Consider the following 9,391-nt stretch of genomic DNA (forward strand, 5'->3'; position numbering starts at 1 on the left):
CTTCCCTTCAAAATATTCCCAAAATGAGGCACACAAATGTCCTCACAATAGGATAACACACGACCACTTGCCAACGACAAGTAGCATATACTCCTCTCATATTAGCGAACAACCTCCGCCATTCGCATTGACTAACGGGAAAAAAAAACACTGAAAAAATGCAAAGCTCCGCCCAGTGCTCGTAGAGACATTACACGAGGGAGTTGCGTCGGGAAAGACGGTGGCCATGATGTTCTTATGAGCTGCCTCTGGCGTCCGCTAAATGCTCGTATATCAAAATTAGTCTTGTATCTCAAGATAAATATTTGCCCGAAATTTTACTCTTATCTCAAATCACTCGTATGTCGAGGTACCACTGTACACGTTTACTCACCGGGCGACCGTCGCTCCAACTCCAAGATCGGTCGGCCGGGTTTCTTCTGTTCAGACCGACCCAGAAGTAGCGATCGTCGCTGCACCCATGAGAAGAGATGACGTCGAATGACGAGGCTCCGGTAAAAATCAAATAGCCGGACTCGAACGTAGTCTGGATACCTGATGGTGTCTCTCATGAACCCGTGCAGGGCTCTCATCTCATCCAGATTGGTGAAGCTGGGCAGGTTGGCGCCGAGGGCCAGACAAAACCTTTCCGCTTCCTCCCAGGACCGTTTCCGACTCAGCCTTTCCTCGTGAAACACCTGACTCGCGGGAAAACAAAACGGGCGAATCGGGCAAAACCGCGGAAGGATCTGCGCGGGAACCGCAATAGTCGCGGGCGCTCGTTCACCTTAAAGCAGTATTTTCCATCGGGGACCGCCACCCATCCATCCGGGCACGTGCCGTCCGGCTCTGGTTCCGGCGTGGCTGCCGGAATCGGACTGAGGTCTGTCCTGCAAACGGTGCCGGCTCTAAATTGGGTGCAGTTTTTGGCCTCCCATTTGCCAGGGCGGTTGGAGGTGGTCATCACAGTACAGCCGCCATCCAGTTCTGAAAGAAGCAGCGGGTAAAGACAGTCAGCTAGGTCGTTCTATAAAACGGAAAAACTACTGGGAAAAAAACCTGGTTCTGAGGCGCCCCAATTGGTGTACGTGACTTCGCTTTGGGAACCGTGGAGGTCGTGCCACCGATACTCGCCCGTGTTGTTCACGTCCCGCAGTCCGATCCAGAAATACTGAGCCATGGTACTCGTGTAATTTCCGAGCAATCGGTTGATAAAGGCTTGCTCAAATCTGGAAAGGCAAAAAGTTCATTTATGGATGAACTGGTACAATATTAAAACAACTTTTTTTTTTGAGAAACCCAGGTTTGTTTATCACTGTCAGCCAAAGATTTATTAGTAAACACTTCTACCATATTTTCTGGCATATACGCTGTATTTATCGCTCAAAAAAATGAAAACCGAATCCAGGGTACGGCTTATATGCGCACAAATTAACCCAAGACAATGCAATACGATAAGCAGATAAAACGCTGAACCAAATTTATTTTGATTTATTTTTCTCTTCAAAGTAACACATTTGTACTGCCTATTAAAACCATCAATATGGAGGTGAAAATTGTTAGAGAAATTGTCAAATTCAACGATTTTAAGGTACTTTAAGGGTGCGGCTTATACGTGGATGCGGCTAACATGCGAAAAAATACGGTAAATAACAACAATGGGTGTACAAGAAACTCCCATGTGGCACATTGAAACTGTTCCGCCTTTAAAGACACTCAGATTGCCATGTGTCTTTGTTTCCTTTTGGCATTCTAGTTTTTGGTTTTCACTTTGTTTTGGTCATGTAATTCAACATTTTGTGAGTTACCATCAAATTAAAAGCCTACCGGTTTCTTATGGTGAGGTTACAGCGATCTTGGAAGGACACTTGCGTGGTGTTCACTCTGTAGCACGAGTCGCCGTGTCTCCTCCAGCCCTAAACGGCGGCGCCACGAGAAAGACTGGCCTTAGTTGTGAATCCGGGCTTGGAATATGGACTCGGTGGCGTACTCACGTCCTCAAAGCGACAGCCGGCGACCCCAGACGATTGGCTGACCTCTCCTTTGATCTGACACAGGAACGCCCGTGGATCCGAACAGTTGCCGACGCGCCAACCGTGAGACTTGAAGGGGCAGACGACAAATGGAAATGAGTTTCTTGTGAAAAAAGGCTGGTTTATCTATATTGATAACGGAGAAAATGCACAACGACAAAAAATGCTAAATGATAGCGTGGCTTTTTTCATCCGGCTTTGACATTACATGAGCTTATCACTTATACCTTACAAGCAGAAGAAATTCAATTACTCGTCTATTAGGATCCGAGAGCCATTTCTGGCCACCATAAAAAAATTCAACTCTCTACGATGCATGGTTTGGACAAACATAGCGTGAGAATCTTAACATACACACCACCAATCCATAAATCACGCTTTACAAGGATTAATAGGTGACATTAACATTAACCCGAAGGCGCTATTTTGGGGGCGAATGAACGAATGCGATTGCGGATAGGAAATGGAGTTGTAGGGCGCCGGATCTGACGTCCTAGCGGGCCACTTCTGGCCCACGGGCCACACATTTCACACCCCTGGCGTAAGAAACAGAGATTTGGATCGATTTCTGCAAAGAAACGCACCGTAGCGTAGTAAACACAGCTGGTATCCTGCAAAGACGGCGCCGGCTCATTTGGGCCCCAGAACGTGAACATCATTGGTGTATGGTCCAACCACTTGAAAACGGTGTGATTGGCTCCCTCTCCGACCAGACCGATCCACATGTAATCTGTCAATTATAAGGGGGGGGGGGGTATAAAAAAACATGGATTTTCACATTTTTATGAGCTTTAAAAAAAGAATAACAATTAATAGCAGAAAAAATGTGAAAAGTGAAGTCGCGATAATGGAGGAAAGGATGTAGCTGCATGCACTTCTACTTGCGCCCGCTAGTCTGCATCAATCAGCCGTGGTGCCCTCACATCTACAAATTGTGTTTGGGCGCACGGTGGCGCTCTTTCCCAGCTCAATTCCTATGTGAAATCCTTCAAGATTTTTTTTTCCTCTTCATAATCCTGATTTTAAGCAAGTTGGGACAATAGATTGTTTGCAATAAATCAGGTCTGCACTAAAAATGGAGAAAATGACACAATCAAGGCCATATAGTTTTCAAACATAACATATTATCCGGACTATAAGTTGCACTTTTTTCATCGTTTGGCTGGGCCTGTGACTAAATTATGTTATCTTTTTAAGGTTATACTGTGATTGTAAAAGATGTTTACTTACCCTGTTGTTTTCCATTTGACTATTTTCACTTTGATGCATGTTTGTGTTGATTTGTGATGGAATAAAAAACTGCGACTTACCTGCACGAAATCTGGTGCTGATCATCTCCTTGCTGTCGATGGAGTGAAGGCTGGCCAGAAAGCTTCCTCCCGCCGTCAGGTTGCAGTACCGCTGCGCTTCCGTGAAGTTTAAAGGCTTCTCCGTCACCAACTGGTAACACTGGCCGTTCCACGGGACCCAACCGGAATTGCACGTGGTGTCTTGGTACAAGAGCGACCCTGCACGAGAGTGTGGTGTCAGGAAAATGGCTCTTTGAAATGACAGAAAAAAATGGAGAATAGGGTAATCCCCCGATCCGAAAGGTCGGAAATGGGGCCCCGATCGAGTCAGGTTCAGAACATCAGAATAGGGGGTGGTGTATTGAATATATTTGGTTGACATTTTTAGGTATTAACGCATTAGCTGCCGTTAACGGTGACCATGGAACGAATTAGAGAATTTACATTTAAAGTACACCTCTACTTACGAAATTTTCAAGTTACGAAAAAAGTCGGAACCAATTAATTTCGTAAGTAGAGGTACCACTGTACTTTGGGATTTTTTTCCACTGTTAATTTTTTTTCTTTTCTTTTGTTAACTTATTTTCTTCTTTTGTTGTTGTTGTTTTTTTCTTTCTTTTTTGTGAATTTATTTTGTTTTTATGTTTTTTTTTTCTTTTTTTCTTTATTATTTATTTTTATAAATTCATAAAAATGTGAAAATCCATGCTGAAACTCCTAAGCGTAAGGCACCCTTGCTACTAGGACATTTTAGCACTGAAAAAAAAGTATAGTTATAATAGGGGTGCCTATTTTGCGATTTTTCAATTATCGCGACCATGTTTGGTCTACATTAACAGTAATATTTGAGGGATTACTGTAGTACTTTTTTCCCTATGCAACACATTTCCCGGGCGATTCAAAATGGGGCGACTCGGACTCGAAATCACGTCCAAAAAATATGTGACGTGACGGGTATGTATGTAAGCTACCTGTTGGTGTTGACTGAGTAGCGTTGCTGCTCTTTTTACAGATGTATGGAAGTCGTTGGCTACATGCTTCCGCCTCATAATTCTGCCTGGAGTTGAGAACTCCGCAGTCCGACTCAACGATGGAAGAGACGGGCGGCATTCCTGTCACAGAAAAAAAAAAAACACACGTGAGTGGCGTACGCCTCCAGATTCCTGACCCCAAAATGGCTTCTTTGGAACAAGTCTGGGCCAAACATCGTCAGCGGCGTATTGGCTTTCAGAAAATGCCGTTAATGGGGTCATTCAGGGTCAAACAACACCCCCGATGTGATGGTATTCAATGAGCACAATGAGTTTCTTTGCGACACGCGTCAGGGGCCGCGTTGTTAACGCGACAACCCACGTTAAATGTTTATACAGAGCCCGAAGACATCATTCAAGATTCAATTGAGAATAGGTTAACGTTCATTTGTCGGTATTGAATTTCAAATATTACGTTAATAATGCCTGAGGCGGAAATGTGTTTTTTTCACAATGTTTTATGGTAAATTTCAAATGTCGATTAGAGATGTAAAGAGAATTTTTGTTGCCTTTTTAAAAAATAAATTAAAAAAACATTCAATTTTTTATAGAAATCACTTTTTAAAAAGCTACAACTTAATATTTGCTGTTTTCCGCTATTTGTTTATTTTAAAAAATATTTCTTCAAACTGACTTACCATTTTACACAAAAAAAAAGATTAAAAGATGAAAAAAAATTAAGCATCACCTGCTTCCCAGCGCACGATTGACAAAGGTGAGCCGTCCGACCACTGCCATCCTTGCGACGTGTCCAACTGATGGAGACCAATCCACATTCTCTCGGGCATCATGTTGAGGCCGTCCAAAACTGACGGCGAGAGACAAAAAAGGGATTTGACGTCTACTATTGGTGAACTAGTGATGACCTCATTTAAATTCACTCTCACTTACTGTATTTTCTCACATATATGCGGTATTTGTCGCAAAAAAATGATGACTGAATCGGGTAGGGCTTATATGCGCATAAATATGACAAGGACGAAACGCTATAATGCATAACAATGCGGCTGATACGGTCATTTATTTTAAAATAGAGAAAAGATAGGCAGATAAAAGGCTAAACAAAATTTATTTTGACGTCTATGAATGAAATTCAAGAGGAAAAATAAAGCATATCTTGCATAAAACGTGAAAAAACTCACTTGTGCCTGCCATTGCTCGCTCAGGCCGCCGCCACCGCCATCTTACCCAGGAATGACAAACTAGACTGCTATGGACACACTTGCTGGTTGTACTGCTCACCTGACTTCCTTTTTGAATTTGCAATCCAGCTATCGATTCATACAGTATCTCAGAAATACCACATACGATGATTTTTCTTAAGATTTGCCCTTCAAAGTAACACATTTGTACTCCCTATTAAAACCATGAAAATTCAGGTGAAAATTGTGAATCAGGGGGAGGCTTATACGAGAGAAATTGCAAAATACAACAATTTTAAGCCAACTTTAAGGGCGCGGCTTATACGCGGAGGCGGCCAATATGCGAGAAAATACATTAAGTACAAAAATGTCCCACTTTTTCCACTCTTGTGTCAATCTTACCGGTGGCGGAGTGGAGATCTTCCGGGCTGGACACGCTGAACAAATCTGCCCCTTGGCCGCGACAGGAATGCAGCGCTTGTTGCCAGGTGACGGCGGCGTTGGGAACGAACTGGTAGCAGGAGTCCCCTTCCGGGCCGCTAAACAGAGTCTGGCAACCCATTTCTGTGAAGTCGCGGAGACGGTGAGCATTTTCTTTCGGGTCACGGGCGGCGAGCTAATGGCGAACGTACCGGGTTTCAAGCAGTTCCCGTCTTTCCCGTCGCGGTCGTGGTCGGGGGTGGTGGAGCACCAGGAGAGGCCCGGCAGGTCCGAATCGGGGAGGCAGCCGTGATGCCAGCTGCCGTTGTGCTTGAAGGGGAACTCGCAGGGAGCGCCGGCAGAGTTCCCGTTGGTGGTGTGAATCACTACATGCAAAAAAATTAATAAATAACAGAAAAAAATAATCAAATACAGTGGTACCTCGAGATACGAGCTTAATGCGTTCCGGGACTGAGCTCGTATGTCGATTTTCTCGCAACTCAAATGAACATTTCCCATAGAAATGAACTAAAAACTAATTAATTCGTTCCAACCCTCTGAAAAAAACACCCAAAACGGGATATTGGATTGGAAAAACATTTTTATTTGTTCTAAGTCGCCATCTATTAACAAAGTAACAAATAACTAGTGGTTTAATAGTGCTAAAATTAGACGGATTTCGTGGAGGGGAGAGTCGGGGGGGACTTTTTGCACGGCAACGCGCTGGTAACATAACATAAACAATTTTAAATGAACTTGGATTACGATGCAGACGCTCAAAAATAAATTTAATCTAACCTTACACTAAATTTAATTGTAATTTTGTTTAAAATTTTGAAACCTTTCTTGTCCCAGGTTGGCTCCATTTGCTCCGCCTCCACCCTGACTTTCAGATGCAACCTATCGAGGGTTGTTTGCTTTTGTCTTCCCTTCAAAATATTCCCAAAACAATGCAAACAAATGTCCTCACAATAGGATAACGCACGACCACTTGCCAACGACAATTAGTATCTCTCTTGTATTAACGATCGAGCTCTGCCATTCGCACTGACTAACGCATACCTGTCAACCTCTGCCGATAACTGCCCTTATAAATGATTATGATTCCCCTTACAAACCCCCCAAAAACCTTACAAACACCGTACGACTCGTACGGTGTTTGTAAGGTTTTTTGGGGGTTTGTAAGGGGAATCATAATCATTTATAAGGGCAGTTATCGGCAGAGGTTGACAGGTATGCTAACGGGGGGGAAAAAACACTGAAAAAAAATGCAAGGCTCCGCCCAGTGCTCTTACAGACATTACACGATGGAGTTGCGACCAGAAAGACACTGGCCATGATATTCTTATGAATCAAAATTAATTTGTCTCGTATATCAAGATAAATATTTGCTCAAAATTTGACTGGTATCTCAAATTCCTCGTATGTCGAGGTACCACTGTAGCGGTATTTTGCTGGCACAAACGTCACTCACCGCGATATGGCCTGTGGCAGATGTTTTCCCGCGTCCCCCCTCTCCGCCAACTGTCGCGGGCGTCCCGCTTGACCGCCAAGCGCCCGTCGCTGACCACCAGGCTCATTTGGTAGACGGTGAACACGGCGCCCTCCGCGCAGCGCCACCACAGCGGGAGGTCGGCGTCGCAGCCCACCAGGAACAACGACTCGGGGTGAAGGTCAAACGCCAAGCAGAGAGCGGTCTCCACGTGGAAGAGGCGGTGACCCGACCCCCACTTCCACAGGTGAGTGGGGGTGTTCGGGTCACACGGCGAGAGGACCAGATTTTCGGAGTTTTGAGCCGATAAACAGTTTCCTGTGACGGCGTCCTGGATGGTGAAGGCGTCCTCTTCTGTAGCAAAAAAAAATGAAGCGCAAAAAAATGCTAAAAATATGATCGCATCAAAAATATTATCAATTATTGGGGGCAATAAGGGTTCAAACACAGTTAGTTTTGTGTGTATGTATATCAAGTATGATCATGTATATAAAGTACTACAACTTTCAAGTTTTTTGTTTGTTTTTTAATTGAGACCGTTTGTAGAGCAAGAGACTATTTTTATTGATTTCTTTCATTTTTTTTGACACTCAACTTTTTGGTCATTTAATAAAAATTCAATATTAGCAATTGTTATTATTCTTTTTTATAAGAAAAAAAGTCAAATTAAAGAAAAAGTACAATTCTGAAGTTGGTTTTCTTTTTAATTATATACATAAATAATAAAACAAGTCTGTTATGACCCTATAAACACACTAGATTCCTTGCTAAGTAGTAAATAAAATAAAATTGATAAACATTTTTTTATAAAAATCCCATTTTTTGTAAAAAAAAAAAAAACAGGGTTAACCCTGTAAAAATAATAAAGAAAGAAAATATCTGAAATCTTATGCTATTCATTTCTTCCATTTGAAAATAAATAAATACGTCTTTTTCCTGCAATTGTATTTTTAATGTAAAAAAAAAATGTAAAAATTCAAAAAAAATATTTAAATGAGACTATTTCCAAATGAACTAATCGCCAATCCATTTTGATACTGCCAGTCAATGTTTATGAATTTTTGGAGTACTTTGTAATCTTTTAAAAACATCATAGTTCGTGTATGAAAGGGTAAATACACGTCATTTTTTTTAGGGTTGCAAACTCAACGTTAAAAACTCATTGACTGCCATTGACGACGGAAGACGTCCAATCTGTTTGTCCCCTTCCAGTTGAGTTATTGTAGATTTTCCACCAATGGCAGTGCTCTGATATTGTTTAGCTAGTTTGGCCGGACTCCAGACACAATGACGCCTAGCCTAACGTTAATGTGTATTGATTTCTATTTCTGGAGCTCAGACGTTGATTTTTAGACATATTATCTCCTCTGCACACCACTAATTCAAATCCACTCACTCACCCGCAGTTTGAATTCGTATACAAACCATGCTTGAGTGACTTTTAGGGTGTTACGAAGGGTAAAATTCAACTTTTTCGATATGCTAATACAATCAAGCTAATCTGTTTGTTTACGGCTATCTGATTGTTAAGCAGGTCAACGGTTATTGTCTTATTTCCGTGGGTGAAACTCTACCGTCACGGGATTGTGACTCATTTAAAAACATTTGTCTTGTTTCGGAGAAATAAAAAATGAAAGTTAAGTGAAATATTAATGTAATTTTCGAGGGTTAAGCTTACCAAAAGTCGAGCACGTCACAGTCGGTACAGTTGTCCCCAACAGCAACAATAAACAAAGTGCGGCCGCTTGGAGGATTTTCAGCAACATTTTCCTTTTCTTGGCGTAAAGTCAAAAATATTGCGGTCTTTGTGGAGACATGAGTCGCGAAAAAGGACGACTAATTGGCGAAAATGTAAAGTGAAAGTGAAAAGAAAGACGGACAGTTGTCGTCTTGCATGCGGCTGTCAACTTAAGGCGTCGTCAAGTCAGAAATGGAAGGCGGTGTACAACTTCCGGCAAACTTCCAAAATACAAGTGATATCCGGTGGAACTCGGCGAAATAAAAG

At 42.4% G+C, this 9,391-nt stretch overlaps 1 protein-coding gene across 3 annotated transcripts in view; it reads right to left on the reverse strand.

Annotated features, from left to right (window-relative positions):
* The window catches only part of ly75 (lymphocyte antigen 75), a 37,484-nt gene extending 28,173 nt beyond the window's left edge, over positions 1-9,311 (reverse strand). For 2 of the 3 annotated variants that reach the window (XM_077625217.1, XM_077625201.1), the window contains exons 1-14: positions 9,065-9,311; positions 7,369-7,740; positions 6,107-6,280; positions 5,877-6,038; positions 5,021-5,140; positions 4,273-4,413; positions 3,323-3,520; positions 2,597-2,742; positions 1,974-2,081; positions 1,807-1,895; positions 1,039-1,208; positions 767-966; positions 535-677; positions 374-452 (exon numbers count right to left, since the gene is read on the reverse strand). In XM_077625217.1, the coding sequence (XP_077481343.1) occupies positions 374-452; positions 535-677; positions 767-966; positions 1,039-1,208; positions 1,807-1,895; positions 1,974-2,081; positions 2,597-2,742; positions 3,323-3,520; positions 4,273-4,413; positions 5,021-5,140; positions 5,877-6,038; positions 6,107-6,280; positions 7,369-7,740; positions 9,065-9,152 (2,190 nt within the window). In that variant the 5' untranslated portion in view covers positions 9,153-9,311. The remainder of the gene's footprint in view (positions 1-373; positions 453-534; positions 678-766; positions 967-1,038; positions 1,209-1,806; positions 1,896-1,973; positions 2,082-2,596; positions 2,743-3,322; positions 3,521-4,272; positions 4,414-5,020; positions 5,141-5,876; positions 6,039-6,106; positions 6,281-7,368; positions 7,741-9,064) is intronic. The other variant, XM_077625209.1, reaches the window with a different exon arrangement.
* Between the last annotated feature and the right edge of the window lie 80 nt (positions 9,312-9,391).

This window comes from Stigmatopora argus, chromosome 2, assembly GCF_051989625.1.
Source record: "Stigmatopora argus isolate UIUO_Sarg chromosome 2, RoL_Sarg_1.0, whole genome shotgun sequence".
NCBI lineage: Eukaryota > Metazoa > Chordata > Actinopteri > Syngnathiformes > Syngnathidae > Stigmatopora > Stigmatopora argus.